The following is an 18,044-nucleotide window of genomic DNA, read 5'->3' as shown; positions in this document are numbered from 1 at the left end:
GGGGGGGCGTCTATTTCACTCTCGTCGGATTAGAGGCCCCCCAATACGAATCGAATCGGAACCCTAAGAAACCCAAAGAAGACGACGACTGAGCTCCGATCATGGCCTTCTCTTCCCGTCTCTTATCCAAGTCCAGACAGGTCACTCCTCATTTCCAATTCCGCCTCTCATAACATTTCAGATTCCGAAATCGTTTTATTAATCAATTAGTTCTTAATCAATGAGCTGTTCTTTGATTGATGATCTGATTAGGAGATGAAATGTGTGAAAAGATTTGGTAAATTTAGGGTTTGTGGATAAATCGAAGCGAAGGAATTGATGAATTTTTTTTGGGGGTGATTTTACAGCTGTGCAGCAATGGAGTCGTTCTTCAACAGGAGCGTCTCATTCCGGTTCGGCACTTTGCCAAGGAAGCGAATCGCCCGGTGCTTAAGGGTGACGGTGAGTCGAAACGCCTCTTCTTTTGTTTATCTGCATTTTCTCTAGATGTAGGGTTTGCATTGTTAATGTTCTGAAATTCTGAGCTGAAATGTTTGTGGCTGAAATTTTTTAGTTTTCATTATTTTTCGTTCATCCAATCTGATGTGATTGGAATCTTACTGATGATGTTTCATACTGTTTTCGGGGGTGAAGAGATGCTGAAGAACATCTTCCTGGAGGTTAAGAACAAGTTCGAGACCGCCCTTGGAGTACTGCGCCAAGAGAAGATCACTATTGACCCCAATGATCCGGCTGCAGTGTCTCAATATGCCAAAGTCATGAAAACTATCCGAGAGAAGTTAGTTTCTCCTTTTTTTCTTGTTTTATGCATCTGTATGTGTTTCCACTTGTGGTGTATTTAGTATTCATAGAGATTGATTGTCAAAATAGAAGAGAGCTTCTAGTCTTTGATACTTTACCTTTTCCATATTAGCAAAAAACATGCAGTGGCTCAACTTTTATTTATGTGATATTGTCAGGGCACTTTTGTTTATCTAATATAGTTAGGGCATGTTATGTATTAGTGGGAACATTTACTAGTCTTCTAAGTGAGATTGATACTTTACGGCTTCCAGACTTGGCTACAATGATCCCTGGTTCTGTATTTCCTAACTGCATAGATCACGTTTTGTAAAAAATTAAATGTAGAACTGTAGATATCTTTATTCTTCTTTTTAGTCATGTTATGCTTCTCTTTTACTTCTGTTGATATTATTAATGATGTCAGAAAAGGAGGAAAGATTACTATTACTGTATGTCATTAATGGGAGAGAAACTGTTCTGGTTTTGTTTGGTTGGACTTTGGATTATACCAAAATCAGTGTTTTGATTATGTTAAAGTAGTCAGTAATGCATCTTGTATCCTGCAGGGCGGATCTGTTCTCGGAATCCCAACGTATAGCATTTACCATCGAAAGCCGTACGAAAGATATCCCAGATGCTAGAACTTATCTGTTGACATTGAAGGAAATCAGGATCAAGTAAGTGCTATTCTGTTGGTCAAATTTTCAGATCTCTTGCAATACATATGATTAGTATGGGTTATGTGTTCATACCCCAATTTTTTCTGCTATATAGACCATCCGGTTTCTTAATCTAATATGTCCATTTTGTTTAACAATTTCCTTAAACCATTGCCCAAAAATTTCTAAAAAATGTTGGCTAAGTTTTAGATGTGATTATCTGTTGAAACTGTGTAAGTTTTTGGTCTTTATCAATGTGTACCCTTGATCTGAATTTGTGAACTTCTAGTGGACAAAAGTAAATTTTCAGTTAGGGATATTTTATGTCCACACATTTATGTGTCCCTCCCCCCTCTCTTTCTCTGTGCATATACACACACGCCCATAGCTACATTGATTAATTGTTTATGTTCCTTTTGCAGGAGAGGTCTCACTGATGAACTCGGTGCAGAGGGTATGATGATGGATGCACTGGAGAAAGTTGAAAAGGAACTGAAGAAACCTCTTTTGAGGAAAGATGACAAAGGAATGGCTCTTCTCACGGCAGAATTTGATAAAATAAACAAAAAGTAGGTGACATTTTCTTCTCTAATTTTTACCAAGTTTGAAAGAATCCATGTTATTAATCTGGATTAACATCATCTGTCTGCAGCTTCTACTAGTGTTATTGATTTATTTATATTTATTTAGTTTACACTAGACCTAATATTCTAAACTAATGTACTGGCAATCAGTAATGCATTGCCAAGTCTGGATCTTACATGAATTTGGGCTTGCAGTGTAGTTGGTTTGCTGATGTTATCTGGTTGTGGCTCCATCTAACTCGATTCTCTAAACTTAAGTTGCTATCATGAACTTAGTAACCAATGTAATGGGTAGTGGAATAGCTCACAGATACCAGATAGCGAGATAGAGAGCGACCTAGAGATCATAAAGCTGCATTTGGTTCTGATAATATTCACGAGATGACAATGAGATAGGTTCTCTTTCAATTTTGTGACTGCTGGATGGACTTTCTGTATCTGCTCTTGATCTCTTTTCTCTAGTATTGTTTAAAGTTTTGAGGTGCTTATACCGTGTAGTGAGTGTACTACTGGAGTGTGTTACCACATGAAATGATAAATCGCACCACACATAAAACATGCATCTGGGATAACTCTCCTCTATGTTGGTTTGATGCAGCTGGTGGTTCATTGTTAATTCGTGATAGATGAGCTTTTGTGTGGTACTAGAGTATCCTACCACATTAAATTATTAATTGTACCATACATAAAACTTGCATCTGCAACAACACTGCTCCATGTTGGTTGGATGGAGCTGGGTGGTTCATTGTTAATACTTGATAGATGAATTTTTATGTAAAACAAACTTCTTAAGTTCCATTATATCTTTTCTTTATGTCATCACTCGAAGAAAAATTGTATTCTAGCAGTTTGGTTTATTGAAATGCTGCCTATCTCTGCTGTTGACTCTCAAGCTGATTTTGGATGTTGTCAGCTCTACGGCCGGTGTTGTTTAACATTGATCACTTGCCCTATGTAACTTAAATGTCTTACATAAAGCATTTCTAGCGTCTAACCTTGCATTTTCAGGCTTGGAATTCGTTATGAAGATTTACCAAAGTATGAAGAACAACTAGAACTCAAGAAAGCCAAAGCACAACTGCAGGAACTTGAGAAAGAGGCTTTCGAGGCGATGGACACTCAGGCAAAGAGGTAATTTATACAAATCTTTGCCACCCCTCTTTTTAAATTGGAAGATGGTGCAGATGGAAGTTTCTCTCTTGTATAAATTGGCAATTACTTGTTTCTCCATTTCTGAGGTCTGAAGTTTTCTTGGCTGGCTTATTACTGTTTCTCAGGGAGGAATTCAAAGATGAGGCAATGGTCGAGGTAAAGTCTTTGGATATCCGAAACTTCATCTGAGGATGAGATTGCTTCCAATTGCTTGTTTTGAGGTCAACCCAATCTTGTTAAGATCTGGAGAACTACCAACTATTTTGGGGTATGGGGAGTTTGCCCTTCTGTTTAATAAGGCCCTATTGGTTTCTAACGCAGTTGTGTCGATTGATCAGATTATGTAATTTTCTGGTTTTATTACGTTGCCAGGTGAGAATTGCAAATCTTTCGTCACTTGCTGCATCTACAGAGTTTATTGCATTATATTACTTTTGTCTGTATTTTTCATCTTCCCCTTAATTAAATTAGACTGATTAACTCGGTACATTTCCATTAGAACTATTGAAATACAAGTGAAACAATGAGGAATTACAAGAACACCCTAAAACCTAAGGATAGCAACTCCTGCAGCTGGTTCCCCTGAAAACATAATCCCTGAACCCAAGTATGTTAGTTTCATAAGGAAGAATTCAAGACCGGTGGGAACAGAGTAGATCACCAGATCATAAAATTTTGTGGGACTTGTGCATTATAGTAACCTGCAATCAGTCCTATTGTTGGACTGTTGGTAGCGATTACAACCAAGTCTTGGCTCCTCATGTCCACCATGGCCTATAAATCTCGCCTATCACTGGTTGAACTCTAACCTTGAATGCAAAAATGGACAGCTTCTCTGCAGTTTTGATTGTCAAAGGGCAAACCGATGGTGTTGTCCATGTATTCGTGGTTCTGTCATGCTTTGGCGGTTCTAAATCACGAGTTGCCGGATTGGATCAATGTCCAGTGAATTGATCGACCTGTTCGTGACGGACACAAATAAGCCGATACTCTGTGACATATCCATTTTCTGATGCGTGCACTAGCGATTTGAACGGTCTTTGTGGGACGTGAGTGTCTTTGCATGGTGACCAAGGCTGTCTAGGCACTTCTCCAAGCAGTGGTAGCAGCCATTGCGGCTGCTCCATTGTCGGAGAAGCTGCTAGTTGCCTTCAGCTACTTTTGTTCTCAGGACCCTATAATTCCCAAGTTTTGCAATTATGTTCTGCTGCTTATTGTGCTGTTTTTTGTGGATGCAAGGAACTAGAGAATTGGCAACTGGGAAAATGTTGGCTTTTGGTAAAATGGTAAATTCTCTATCGAAAGTGCTATATCAGCATTGTTAATCCTACTCAAGGTTCAGATGTAGATGGAAACACTGGTTGTTGGCTTGAGGCAGACTTCTTGCTCATGTCATCAGTTAATTTCTGATTGTATTTTGCTTCTAATCTTGCTTGCAAAAATTGTCCTGACCCTGAGCATCGAGATTCTACTTCACTTATTCAGAACCTGCTCTAAAACAAGAGCTACTTGGCAAAGTACTAGTTTAGATTTTTAGTTTTGATTAGGACAATTGGATTTCTGCCAACCTTCTGTAACAGAACTACAAGTAAACCAAATGTTGAAGGTTCAACACTTCAAGATGGTTCAGCTAGAGCTGAGGACTAATTAGAGTGAGTTTGGGAATTGGGTTCATGGTTTTATAAGGAACATTGGGCAGGCTGAGACTTGGGGTTTCTGTGTTAACTGAGGATTTAGTCCAAACTCCAAACTTACACTTGACATTTTGGCTTAATATGCTATATGCTAAGTAGAAGCCGCCACAATTATCAGATCCACTACACACTTCAAAATCGATATACATATATATATATATATAATTATTTTTTTTTTGAGACCTAAAATCGATATACATATGTTGATACATAAATTAGGAAAACGGCTAGGTAGTAAAATGGCTTTAGAACAATTACGCATGCAAGTTCCAAACTTCCAATAAATGGGAGGAGCAACCCCGGGATTAGCTAGAATGCTAGATTCAGAAAAAGTTTGAGCAGATGCGGCAGTTGCATATCAAAACTCCACCTTTTGAAACCAAATTCGAGTGTTTGAGTACCTCTTTTTTCCGTTTTAAGATAGATTACAGGTTGGGAGAACCTTATATAGGCGCAAAAAACTGGTAGGGCGAAGCAGCTATTATTTCAATTTCATAAAACTTATTGTTCGTATTGAACTTGAGAGCGATGTATCAAGATACACTTGCACCACCAATGTGTAAGTTATGAAAATTAGAACTACGAAGATAGAATGAAGACTACAGACTCTCAATTCATTCCTATACTATTCATTTTTGATCCGATCAAATTAGACGTTGATAATAAGAGAACATATATGTACGTTCTTCAACCTCAGATTATCATCTCCTCTGTTGGAAACACTTGGACCATTTTTTTTTTATTTCAATTTTTTTGACGTCGTTCGTATATATGCATGATAGTGGTATGTGAATGGTTTGATCAAACCATGTATTTTAGTTACTCGATTCACTTACACCTTGATATGTACAAAAGTTTTCGGTTGAACTTACCGTAAAACCTTAATAAATGAATGTCTCGCTCATAAGTTAGTAACTACGATTACTCATCGGAAAACAATTAATAACTAGGATTGGATTGAATAATAAATTTCTCTGTGAACAAAAGGAAGTTCTCTAGTCCTTAGCTTGCTTAATTATTACCCACAACATTGGAATGCGTGATAAATTAAACTTCACCTTCTTGTAGCTGAGTAACAGTTCCAAGAGCAGATGCAGCTCCTTCGAGAGCCTGTGTAGCTTGTGATACAGAACCTTCTCTAACATGCTGCTCAGCTTGGTGAATGGCATGAAGAAACATTACTGCATTTTCGTTACTAACCAAATCTCTGTTATCTCTAAGAAGACGGTAAAAACCGCGAAGAAGATGTCTAGCTCTGTCCAATTGATTTTCGTTAATAGCCAGGAAGACTTCTTGCAAACGGTTCGATACCATCTGCCTGTCTCCGTAGGTATCTACGGTATCGTGTTGCGCGTCGTGCACGTTAGGGTCTGGGTGAGGATTTGGGTGAGGGTCTGGGTGAGGGTTTGGGTGAGGGTTTGGGTGAGGGTCTGGGTCTGGGTGAGGGTTTGCGTGAGGGTCTGGGTGAGGGTTTGGGTGAGGGTCTGCATTTTCATGCAAGTGCCTTTGCTTTCTGGCTCGCGTTTGTCCATGTTGATGTTCGAAGTTCCTTCCGACTGCGTCAGTGAACATTATGGCTTTGTCTTTATCATTTTCCTTCAGTGCATGCTCAATTTCTGTCAGCAGCTTTGACAACTCGTCTTGTCCCTTCTGGTCAGACATGACGGTAGCCTTTAACCTAGCAGCAACTCCTGAAACCATAGCCAAAGCTGTTTGGTATTTATCATTTTGGATGGCGAACTCGGCTCCTTTTAGAACATTCAACCACGCTCCGAGCTCCTCCTCAGTTGGTGGCCTGCTGCTGCCACCGCTATCAGCGCTATTCTCATTCCTAAATAGTAATTCATAACCATGTATGATCATCAACTCAACAACACATACGTATACGTCAATGAATATAAGAGCATACAAGTCGAGAGAAATACTAAAATGAAAAAATATAGATCTACTGCATACCCGGCAGCCAAAGTGCGGACCGAAATTGCAAGCCATTGCACCAGAAACATCCCAATTAGAGTTGACATCTTGGCCATCATTCTCTTGTGCTCTTTGTGAATACTTGTCGATCTGGAAGACAAGAAATGCTTGCTCTGAGTTGACCTATGTATATATAGCTCAGAAGTCACTGGTTGAGTGGTTCAACTGCGGAAAATCTGAGAGGCCTTTCATATTGTTTCTCCACCTGTGAATCAGAGCATTGCATGTTTGCCGCTTTTCGCGTGCCTTTGAACGAGTTTCCCGTGATTTGCTCTGTCTAAATTGATAGAGAAGAAATTAGTTTGCTACCATTTGTTTTGAAACGAAGTTGCTACTATTTAAACTAGCCTCATGCATGTGTTTTATTGATAAATATGCTAACTATTTTCAAAGATTATTTAATATAAAATGTATTTTAGATAATTTCTAGAAGGTACTTAGAAGCTGTAGAAAGTCAAATTGACATTTTCACATTTTCATTCTTCTAGTTGAGAAAATATGGAAAATAGTAGCTACGTAAATACATTTACAAAATTGACATTACATGCTTCGCAGTAGTCGAGTTAGCTTTCTGGTATGTCACCGTTATATCAAAGCAAATAGAGTAGTTATTAGAGCACTCTTTGCTAATTTGTGCATAGTTGATGAGTACATGCTCATTGGTACTGATAATCTTTAAGATCTTTGTAATCAGAGGTTTAGGCTAAACGTCTCCTCCCCCTTGTATTTGATAGTTTAATTTATCAAGGCTTAAGGGCAGCCGCACTAGCCATTTTATTACAAAAAAAAAAACAAAATTGACATTACAACCTTATTTTCTGTTTTCAAAAATCATTTTCAAAACTTTTTATACCAAATACCTGTGTAGCTATTGCTGAATTCTATACAACTATACTTTGCTAGCTTTGCTAGAGAGGAGAGAAAACTCTAAATGTTGAATATTAATTAACTTCAGATTTAGGTTAAATGCTGGAGCATGAAAAAAGACAAAGCTAGATATTTAACTAGGTTTTAATATATATATAGCTTTTTAGCTATGATAATAACAATAACTGTTATATGCAAAATCGAAAGTCGTCAACGATCATGTTAGTTTTGTGACCTAGTGTACATTGAACTATTGATACAAAATGAAACAATCCATCATGACAACTTGTGGATTTCCGTCCCCATCGTAGACTTCCCATTTTGTGAGAAGTAGTATAAAAACTTGAAGAGTAACTCCAACAGCTTTCTCATATTTGAAACTTTCTCTATTTTAGAGAAAAATAAGCTTCTTTTAATTTGCTCCAACATATTCAATGTAACTATCCTTGAAATAAGAAACGTGAGGAAAGTGAAAACCAGATTTCTTAAATTTGCAGCAATCTTCAAAATTTTGTGAGGAAATATGGAGATTTTGGAGATTATTGTAAAATAAGGAATCTGCTAGAGTTTAAGCATGAGTATTAGAAAAATATTGACTTTTTGCTTCCTTATTATGATACGTAAGTTATAGAGAAACTGTTGGAGTTGCTCTAATAAAAACTTTAAATAGTTTGCAACTTTTTTACATTAATTAATGGATGTACTTTCGAAACATAAGTTATCAAACATAATTTTCTTTTTTTTTTGCCTCACTATTCATTGCAAATATAGAGAATTTAGTTTGCTCTCTCATCACTACCTTTATTTTAGGGAAAATTATAAGGATGTTGTTGGAGTGCTCTAAGTTTCAAACTGATAATGTATGCATGTTCAAATATTTGTATGTTAATTTACGGCTTTACACGATGTGGAAATTCCATAACTTTATATTTTGCAGATATATAGTCTTCCACAGCTTCGGCTGCTTAGTTGCTCTTCGTAATTTTCCTTGGGTATGGCTTTTAGTAGCCTCCAATCCACCCAAAGAAAAATAAAATAAAATTAAAGTAAAGATGATCAACATTCAGTGTTGAAGCAATTTAGGAGTGACAACTCTCGACGTATATATCAGATCACATCTCATCCTTCATGTGTGCATGCAGATACTTATATACAGTATAATTAACTCAAAGCCATCTCAAGAATTTTAGATATCAGAAAGATATATAACGAAGAAGAAAGCAATGGAGGATCATAAGGTACAATACTGAAGGTACGCGGAGCCTGGAAAAAAGCAGCATTCCTCTTGGTTCCTTCTGGCATAATATAACCTCGATTCGATAATAAATTTCTCTCCGGTCCTTAGCTTGCTATTCATGTACCATGGGAACTCCAAAATTGCCCGCGGCTTGGTTGAGAGACTCTAAAGCTTTTGTTCTATAATCTTCTTTAAGAGCCTGCTCAGCATCGTTGATGTCCTTAAGAAATTCTAGGACTTTCCCTTCCTTACATAATTGCTTATCATTATTTAGATTCTGGTAAACGGTGTTCATAACCTCTTGAGCTCTGGCATATTGAACTTGTTCAATAGCTCTGGAGGCTTCTCGTAAATAGCCCATAACCTCCATGATTTTGCTCTGCGGGACTTCATCTCCGAGTAACTCCCTCTTCTTATCTCCTCCTCCTTGCGCATTCCCGTATTGCTGTTCGAAACTCGCTCCAATTGCGGTAATGAGAGCTATAGCTTTGGCCTTGTTATCTTCGTCGACTGCCTGCTCAACTATCTTCAGCATTTCTACGAACTTGGCAAGTTTCTCATGGTCAGGTAAATTGGTATTGTCTAACCTAGCAACAAGTTCTGCAACCCTGGCACTAGCTGTTTGGAAGTTGTCAGCTTCAAGAGCAACCTCGGCTTCACGTAGAACATTTATCCATTCCTGCATCTCCTTCTCAGTTGGTGGCTTGCCGTCCCTATATTAATTCATAAACATAATCATCAACTTAACAACTCATACGTTAATGAATATCGATCAGAACAAAATAGTCGAAACATATACCAAAATGAAAATAGAGATCTACTGCATACTTGGTAGCCCAAGTCCCGATCGACATTGCTAGCCATAACACCAGAAACATCCCGGTTAGAGTTGAAATCTTGGCCATATCTTTTTTCTCTTTTGATCTATAATTCTATATTAATAATAATAATTATCTGGAAGACAAAAAAAGATAAACGTTCTCTGGAAGACAAGAAACGCTTGCTCCCGGGTTGATATGACCAATAGGTCTATGTATCTATAGCTTACAGGTTGAGTATTTTTGTCCCGGAAAATACGAGGGCCTTCCGTTGCTTCTACCTCTTCTTGGATGCCTATGAACGAGTTTCCCACCGTAATTTACTCACTCACCAGGAAAAAAAAAAATCTCTGTTAAAAGTTAGTTGCTATGATTTTATTTTTACTACTACTATTTTTATCAAGCGCTATCATGAGTCAATGCCAGAGGCTCAAGTTATGTATATCTTATGGCTTAGGTCAGAGCTTCGCACTAACCGGCCGTGTTGTAGGAGATACAATGTGCAATTAAGATAACATAACTCAATTAGGAAGCAAAATCCTATAATCCTTGTATGACAAGGAACTGCCAAAACTCTAGCAAACAAGCACGCACACACACACAACTTACAAACAACGGCTCTTACACTAGGCTTCTTCGCCACCTTGACCTAAGCCATCTCTTGGTAGCTTTTGCTTACCGCCGCATGCTAAATCGGCGAATCTAAGAACTCGTTTTAGCATAATGCCTAGTGTTTTCTCCTTCACTAGTGATTTCTCTGCTTACACGCTCATTGATTTAGTGGGTTTACAAGAGATCATAAAAGCATGCAAGATTCATGTCTAGGCGAAAACAAAATTCCAGTAAGTTGGTGCTCTCCTCGTCCACAGCTTGATAAGAAGTCAAGTTTACGTGCGTCAAAGCTTATTTGCACAATTGCACCCCACGGTGCTGGCACGCCCACATTCATCCGCAAAAGAGACTGTTGACCACTTGACCAGTCTCTGCGGATTTGAGCGTGCCAAACATAGTAATTAAGCTTCCTCCTCATTAGATGAGGACGTTTGATCATTGTCTTCTGTGGTTACATGAGGGTCTTCCTAGGGATGGCAATAATCCCCAGCGGGTAGGGTACCCACGGGTATTCGACCCTAACGGGGAAGATATACGGGTATAAACGGGTAACGGGGATGGGGATCCTTAGTATTCGGATTCTTAAATCGGGTACGGGGCGGGTATGGTATTTTGATATTCGTCCCCATCCCCACCCATTAAGGATGAAAATATTATTATATATAATTATATAATTTATTATTATATATATTTATATATAATTTATAAATAAATATTTATGTAAAAAAATTTGTAATTCTCTTAATAAACATTTAATGGACCTTCCTTTTTATTATATATTTTTATTCTCTTAATAAAATTTACCGGTATTGTTATGTTTTAACCAAGACTTGTATTTATTTTTATTGGATTGAAGTATGAAACTTATTTATTTTGGTATTTGATTTTAATTTCATACTTTTATATAATTGTATTTCGTATTTAAAAAAAAATTTAATTTAATACATAATTGTTAACGGGTACGGGTACGGGTATGGAAACGTAATCCCCAAAGGGTACGGGTACGGGTACGGGGAATCTCCATTATCTAATTACGGGTACGGGGACGGGTACGGGGATGAAAAATGTAAAAAGGTATGGGTACGGTATTTTGATCCCCGTACCCTACCCTACCCATTGCCATCCCTAGGTCTTCCTAACCGCTGGCTCTTGCTTGGCCTAAGAGTAGCGTTAGTGGTGGTGTAGCATATGGTACTTTGAACTGATATCTTGGGCCATCATGTAACGGCATACTGGTTTTGTATCGTTCATATAGACTTTATGTTTAGATTTCGTAAGAGCCATTGGAAAGGGTTCTTTTGGAACCTCTGGTTGTAAGCTCTTCAGGAGCCTCTGGAATAGAATCAGATATAACTCGCTCTACATAGCTTTGTATCTTTTTGATTATTCCTTGATTCTCCTAATCAGTCAAACACGTATGTCTTAGGCTATCTGTCACTAAAATCCACTTTACATTCACACGTTGATGCATACTAGAAAAATACCGAACGTAAGTTACTAAAACTACCATGCCGGAAGTGAAATGAAAAATGTGTGTTGACAAACATTGGGAAAAATATTGTACTCGTGTAAAACTGATAATAAAAATGTGCTTTTGTGTTTCCTATATTGTTTAGATGTTTTGTCCGAGAATGGACTGTTCCATTGTTTCCTCAGAAAGGCAGAATGGATTCTTTCACTATGAGTATGAGGTGCAGCAAGTAATTCTGCTTGGGGATAATAAATTGGTAAGGGATGCCGAGGCCGGCAACAAATCGACCTCCAGACCCCGAACACAAATTCTCCCATGAAACAAGATGCTGACCACCAGACTTTGTCAAAATAAATATGGATATCAAATTAACGAGATGACCAAGAAGCTTGGAGGTAATTATGACACAATGCATTACTGATACATTTCTGATTTCTGTTCCGGTCAAAATTATACCCTGCACTGTTGTGACAGCAGGTAATTTAAAGGCTATCAAATGGATATAGTATCTATCTCAATGGTAAAACAGTTGCAATCTAAAAACCTTATAATGTCATTAGTGTGAAGATTTCCTCTTCTTTTTTGACTTCGAGGTGGAGCCATGCTCATCTCTACCTCGTCTGTTTCCACTCTTGTCACTCTCTCTATGTTTTCCACGCTCCTCTTTTTCTTTTCTACTTGATTTCACACTAATAACACCATCCTTTGGTATCTGTTTACCATTCTGCAGAGCATTCTCAAACTCTGCATCTTCATCCTCAATTGCATATTCTCGAAATAATGCAAGATCTAATGCATCTTCATTGGGGTTTGATGATTGCTCTGCCTTGGATCTCATTTGATTCTGCACATTGATAATCACATAAGTTCAGTTCTCACTTTTAAGAATCTGAACGAGGGAGACAGAATGGAAATTCAATGTGAACAGGAGATTAAAGGACTAATGCATACCTCAACTTCTCTAGCAGCATTGTTGAGATCCTCATCGACAGAGATTTTGTGAGGTTCCATCACAGTCTGAACTCAGAGTTGTCAAATCACAGAGTTAGAACAGTATAGAACATAAATAAAAATGATACAAACATATAGACATGTCCACTAGCGTCCGATAACTCAAGGATATAGACAACATAATCCCATTTCACTCTGGATAACTCCCCTAGATCATTTTTATAGCTCTCACCTAGTTTCATGACAAACATATTCACAGGTATTGGGGCATGGTACTGGTTCTTGTTCCAGTTTTAATCTCATCATGTATGAGAGAATTTTATCAACTGATGCTAATTTAGCTTGCTTTCTCCAGCAAGTGGCTATATAATGGATGAGTGGATGACAATCAAAATTGGCAATCAATTATCTAATTCAGGTAGATAGCAAATAACCTAATGTAAGCATGAGACCATATTCACTCAGTTGAGCACCTGAACTGCTCAGCTCTTTTTGCTTACAACTTAAACCAGATATTTTCCTTTTATATCATTTGTTCATTCCTGCATCTCATTTTTCAGAACTAAGGATTTATAATCCTTAGCCAAATCATTATTAGACACCAATGAAACACTGACTGTAGAAGTACAAGCATCACTAGCTATTCTTAGATATAAACTGATCAGTTGATACCAATGTTAAGCTTGAAGAAAAAAGTGTCCAACAGTGTGCCTAGTAAAGCATGGGAAATTGAGTTCCTAGCTGGTGAGGTGGGCAGGGAGCAAAAATGAAAATTTCCAGATTTTTCAATAGTTCTATACCCAGGAACCTTTCATAAAAACTAAAAGGACATGAAACTCCATATACAAATTCCTCAACTTTCTCCTTTCCATATATCCTACAAGCTATCAAATCACCCCTTGGAATAAACCCCTCCTTAGCTCCTTATTAATTTGGCCAAACAAACTTTAAGTTCCAGATGCAAGCAGCAAACTATGACATTTTTAAGCAGGATAACTAGTACATGTAGCATATTGTCATACATAGAAAAAGTTACTAATTTGCTCAACTTACATCTTTTGGTTGAGGAAAGGTTGACTGAATCTCCTCAGATGCAACAGAGTACAAATATTTGTAGACCTTCTTGATAACTTTTATAAACAGTGACAATATCTGCTGCCTTTCTAATTTCATCACCCCCTGCAAAAGAGGAACGTGAGAAGTTAGGAACACAACCAACAAAATGTACTATAGCAGGAGCAATGCTCATTATATTACCATAATGTGAAGATGATTCATGGAGTACAGAGATTTCATTATTGGCCAGTTATTGGTGGGAGATAGGAGGTTGAGAAAGATGCTTTTATATTTAGGCACAAAGATTTAAATAACTATGTTTTCATGAGCATCTGAGTTTGCCCACATGCTCACATGTAAGAAACAACAGTGCAAGGAATAGTAGAGAAACAAACCTCAATATAGGAGATATCTCGACTTTGCAGGCCAATGCACAGCAAAATTGAAGCTTGAGCATATGACAATGTTACGGGAAGTTTTTCTTGAAAATAGAGATCTGAAATGGTACGAACAAGATCCAATATCTGTACAGAAGACATTAGTTAGACATGCATGTGCAAAAGTAATTTACACTAGAAGAGAACCTCAGAAATATAATAAATGATTGTGTACTCTATTATATTGTGCAAAGTGACCATGGTCAAAAGTCAAAACTGTAAAGAGAAAACTATGACCAAAATGGTTTGATTATGGGATTGGAAGGCATCTGTTAGCTAGTTATTGATTTCTTTAAGATTGGCTGCTTTTTGTTGTAAAATTTAGTTCTACTATGACTGGACTCCTTGTCCGCTGCTTGAAATAACTAACTGTAGATAAAGTCCATTATTCTTTAAACAAAAGAGACTGATGTTGGGTTACATTTAACAAGGAATGCACTTCTACAGAAGACAGTCGAGCAAGGTTATGGGAGTCGAATCTACCTCTGAAATTTCAGAAGAATGACCTAAAAGAAAACGAACAGCATAGAAGCTATTTCTATTACAGATAATCCAGTATATATAAAATTTAAACCTCAGAAATCGAATTAGTAAGAAACCCTAACAAACCATTCCTACCACATTTAGATAAGCAATGTGAAATGAACAGGATGATTCTCTTGTAACACAAGACAACATTTTCTTTTTACCGTAAATCATAGTCTTGTCTAATATGAACCAGATGGCATATATAGGTCCACCACTCCCCCCAAAAAGAAACTAAAATATCTATCAGATAATGGTCATGAACCATTGCTCAAATGTCTTACCATATGAAAGTCAGCAAGATGGTTTGTATATGCTTCCAGTCGCTTCATATCATAAGGCGAGAAGAAATCTTTAGTCGACTTTAAGAATCCATTTGAGGTTTTTGATGTTGGTTCTAGCTCTTTGAAATTGATCTTCGGATCTAAGATGCTGAAACATTATGAGGTATAAGCACTTCAACAATGAATATGCATCGGAGAAGGAAAATGTATGTTCTACCTCATTGCGAGCCTATAATCCATCGCCTGGAAACTAACACCTAATAGTCTGAGAAACCTTCGCCTGAAATCTGAGGAATTAACTCATTCAGTTATTGACTGAAGTTAAGGAATACGAATACATGTAGAGCAATATATTGTAAAACGTATGCCCACCTAGGTAAAATGCATGAAAATCACTAACTTCAAGGTCATCACTGTTCAACGATTTCAGGACCATACATGTGTGCTCACCCGTCACAGCACTCTATCAATTGACATGAATAATGTCAGACCACTACAATGCTACAAACTATAATACAAAACAATATCCAATTGGGAGGAGGAATCCATCTTAACTGGAATATGCCCAATATAGAATGGAGCAAATTTATGTTTACTCCAAAAACGGAAAAGGTCCAAGGTAAGCCCAAAGGAGACACCGATGTAATGAAGTTTCTCTGGTCGTCTTTCACGAAGATGTACCAACAAATGGGGAAGATCTGTTCTGGGTTTTATAGTTTCCTCTAGCAATGAAACCTACATGTAAAATGAAACTCCGATTTCATCATTAAATATAAACTGTAACAACTGATTGCACTAATATGAAAGAGACTAGCCAATATATATTATGCTCCCATTTGCTTTATTAGGATGTTGTACAAGGATGATTCACTGTTCTTTCAGACCTCTCAAAACAAAGTAGAACCAAGTTTGATAAACCCATATCCTTTAATTAAAAAACCGTTGCATTCAGTAATGTATTGACTTACAAAACTATGCGCAACTTGAGCAATCTATTGAAATAAAGGTAAATAATACTATTAATGCAGACTTTATTACAGCCGACTGATTTAAAAGAGAATAAAAGAAAAGTAAGCTTAGTGACAATAATTAATTACCTTCTTGGCAGCTTCAATCACACTGACAGCTGGCGCCTCAACTTCTTCGACATCCGTTTCGGAAATAGGAGCGAACTGTCCTTCATAGTACCTAAGGCAAAATAATGATAAACACTATTTGAAATCTATAGAACAAACATATGCAGCATCACATTACAGAACCAAAGAACATTTGTTCCACCGATGCAGGAACCCCATGAAATTGGACATCCCAAATAACTCTATTCCACTACCACAACTAACTCTAGCACCCACTGAATGGTAAGTTTACTGTTGGATATAATATACCATTGTCCTTCAATTCCCTACCACATTTAGCCTCCTTCAACCTAATCAAGCAATAACATTATCCTCTCCTACAAGCTAAAAATAATAAAAATTGCTAGTTCTATCCTACTTCAGTTTCCTTCAATTTTTTGTAACTATCAACTGCCTCCCCAAGCTTCAAATACTCAATATTCAAATGGTAAAACTAGAAGCACGACACATCCGATCCTCATAGATTAATTGGTTTTGAGCTGTGTGAACAGAATCTTTATTTGCAACTTCCATGCACACATGTATAGGGTAATATGCTTGACTACTTTCCTCTAATTAATCTATCAAGTAACTTGATCAAAGAATTTAGCATGCAATAGAGTACTAGAACCATTGTATATCCTAGAAGTTTCAACCCTCAATTTCGATGTGAGGAATATGGTGATAAAACAATCAGTCACCTAATTTCTCTCAAGAACCTTAGCCAGTAAAATAAAGATCCAGATCCTGTTTGATCTACAAATACTGGTACACTTGGTCAGGAACTTACCTTGTCAATAGTTCTACAGCTTGTGAACCATAACCAATCTGCAAAAAAAATTAAACACAAATAATAAGTATAAATAAGAAAAAGGACTACATTTTCAACGAAAAGCTGGAGAGACGAAATCAAGTTGGCAACAACGGATGAAAAATTAAGAAAATTACCTTCATGGCACTTGGATGGGTAGCAATTCTAACAATGCGAGCTCCTGAAAGAGTGGGAAAAACTGTGTCCTGAAATTGCTCACAGAACTTCCATGGTAGCTGATCACCAGAAGGCTGATGACCATCACTTAAACTTTTGATTGCAGATTTACGAGAAATCTGTCCCTCCAGGCTCACCTAAGAAGAAGGAAGGAACACAAGTGTTGAGCATCCAGATGACATAGAATAGATGAAACTTAAAATTCCTTCTAGAGGACAGATAACATTCGTCAGAAGAAAATGTTTAAGCGGAGAGAGACAGAGAGAGACAGAGAGAGAGAGGGAGAGAGATTATATGAAAGAAGTTGGGATTTAAGTCAGTATCCAAATCTGAGGAGTTTAACAACTTATAAAGTGTTCTCAAATCAGGCATCAAATAAATGAAATACATTTGAAGCAGTATTGCACAGAAGATAGGGGAGATTATTACTAGTTCATTTGCGACCAAAAAAGAAAAAGAAAACTCATTTATCAAAAAGACGTGCAAACCTGAACAACACACAAAATATCAGGAAGTTGATTTTTTGACTCGTCAACAGGACCTGCACATGCAGCATGTAGAATCAAGTCCAGCCCATAGCAACAATGCAAGCATATATATTTTAATACCAAACAAACATACCAAGCAATACGAACAAGTGATGCGCTGGAGCATCAGCCATTAGTTGCAAATCATTTGGAGAATTCTTGTAGTGAGAGGCAACATATAGCGCCATCATTCTCTGCAAATATGAAACATATAAGCACCAGACAAAGATATATATATAATCAGTCCGTTTCAGATACGGACGTCCGCACTGCTTTACGGTGCGGATTTCCCTCCGTTCGCCACCGT

General features: G+C 37.4%; 4 protein-coding genes across 4 annotated transcripts in view; 1 reads left to right on the top strand and 3 right to left on the bottom strand.

Annotated features, from left to right (window-relative positions):
* The first annotated feature begins 4 nt into the window (after window positions 1-4).
* Window positions 5-3,666, top strand: LOC101294884 (probable ATP synthase 24 kDa subunit, mitochondrial-like). The gene is made up of 7 exons (XM_004288065.1): window positions 5-140; window positions 348-441; window positions 634-778; window positions 1,350-1,460; window positions 1,865-2,011; window positions 3,035-3,157; window positions 3,304-3,666. Exons 1-7 carry the CDS (start codon window positions 102-104, stop codon window positions 3,365-3,367), a joined length of 723 nt encoding a protein of 240 aa, XP_004288113.1. The 5' UTR covers window positions 5-101; the 3' UTR covers window positions 3,368-3,666.
* A 2,253-nt stretch (window positions 3,667-5,919) lies between these two features.
* LOC101307734 lies at window positions 5,920-6,942 on the bottom strand. Its single transcript, XM_004289213.1, has 2 exons — window positions 6,829-6,942; window positions 5,920-6,703 (listed from the first exon to the last, which is right to left on the bottom strand). The coding sequence occupies exons 1-2, from the start codon at window positions 6,906-6,908 to the stop codon at window positions 5,920-5,922; spliced, it is 864 nt and encodes a 287-aa protein (XP_004289261.1). The 5' UTR covers window positions 6,909-6,942.
* Window positions 6,943-9,065: 2,123 nt separating this feature from the next.
* Window positions 9,066-9,963, bottom strand: LOC101307441. The gene is made up of 2 exons (XM_004289212.1): window positions 9,782-9,963; window positions 9,066-9,666 (listed from the first exon to the last, which is right to left on the bottom strand). Exons 1-2 carry the CDS (start codon window positions 9,856-9,858, stop codon window positions 9,066-9,068), a joined length of 678 nt encoding a protein of 225 aa, XP_004289260.1. The 5' UTR covers window positions 9,859-9,963.
* A 2,336-nt stretch (window positions 9,964-12,299) lies between these two features.
* Window positions 12,300-18,044, bottom strand: part of LOC101313056 (UPF0202 protein At1g10490-like) — a 9,969-nt gene continuing 4,224 nt past the window's right edge. Inside the window, exons 14-26 of the mRNA XM_004288045.1 lie at window positions 17,832-17,931; window positions 17,699-17,751; window positions 17,171-17,347; window positions 17,013-17,050; window positions 16,205-16,295; window positions 15,663-15,842; window positions 15,480-15,570; window positions 15,325-15,394; window positions 15,108-15,255; window positions 14,257-14,385; window positions 13,859-13,984; window positions 12,806-12,871; window positions 12,300-12,698 (exon numbers count right to left, since the gene is read on the bottom strand). Coding sequence (XP_004288093.1) covers window positions 12,411-12,698; window positions 12,806-12,871; window positions 13,859-13,984; window positions 14,257-14,385; window positions 15,108-15,255; window positions 15,325-15,394; window positions 15,480-15,570; window positions 15,663-15,842; window positions 16,205-16,295; window positions 17,013-17,050; window positions 17,171-17,347; window positions 17,699-17,751; window positions 17,832-17,931 — 1,557 coding nt within the window. The 3' untranslated portion in view covers window positions 12,300-12,410. The remainder of the gene's footprint in view (window positions 12,699-12,805; window positions 12,872-13,858; window positions 13,985-14,256; window positions 14,386-15,107; window positions 15,256-15,324; window positions 15,395-15,479; window positions 15,571-15,662; window positions 15,843-16,204; window positions 16,296-17,012; window positions 17,051-17,170; window positions 17,348-17,698; window positions 17,752-17,831; window positions 17,932-18,044) is intronic.

This window comes from Fragaria vesca, linkage group LG1, assembly GCF_000184155.1.
Source record: "Fragaria vesca subsp. vesca linkage group LG1, FraVesHawaii_1.0, whole genome shotgun sequence".
Classification (NCBI taxonomy): domain Eukaryota; kingdom Viridiplantae; phylum Streptophyta; class Magnoliopsida; order Rosales; family Rosaceae; genus Fragaria; species Fragaria vesca.
This window is presented reverse-complemented; position numbering and strand designations above follow the sequence as displayed.

Coding starts and splice junctions, on each gene's coding strand:
- LOC101294884 (XM_004288065.1), top strand. CDS start 102: ATGGCCTTCTCTTCCCGTCTCTTATCCAAGTCCAGACAG. Junction 779..1,349: donor ATGAAAACTATCCGAGAGAA/GTTAGTTTCTCC, acceptor TGTATCCTGCAG/GGCGGATCTGTTCTCGGAAT. Junction 2,012..3,034: donor TTTGATAAAATAAACAAAAA/GTAGGTGACATT, acceptor TTGCATTTTCAG/GCTTGGAATTCGTTATGAAG.
- LOC101307734 (XM_004289213.1), bottom strand. CDS start 6,908: ATGATGGCCAAGATGTCAACTCTAATTGGGATGTTTCTGGTGCAATGG. Junction 6,704..6,828: donor GTCCGCACTTTGGCTGCCGG/GTATGCAGTAGA, acceptor ATTACTATTTAG/GAATGAGAATAGCGCTGATA.
- LOC101307441 (XM_004289212.1), bottom strand. CDS start 9,858: ATGGCCAAGATTTCAACTCTAACCGGGATGTTTCTGGTGTTATGGCTA. Junction 9,667..9,781: donor ATCGGGACTTGGGCTACCAA/GTATGCAGTAGA, acceptor GAATTAATATAG/GGACGGCAAGCCACCAACTG.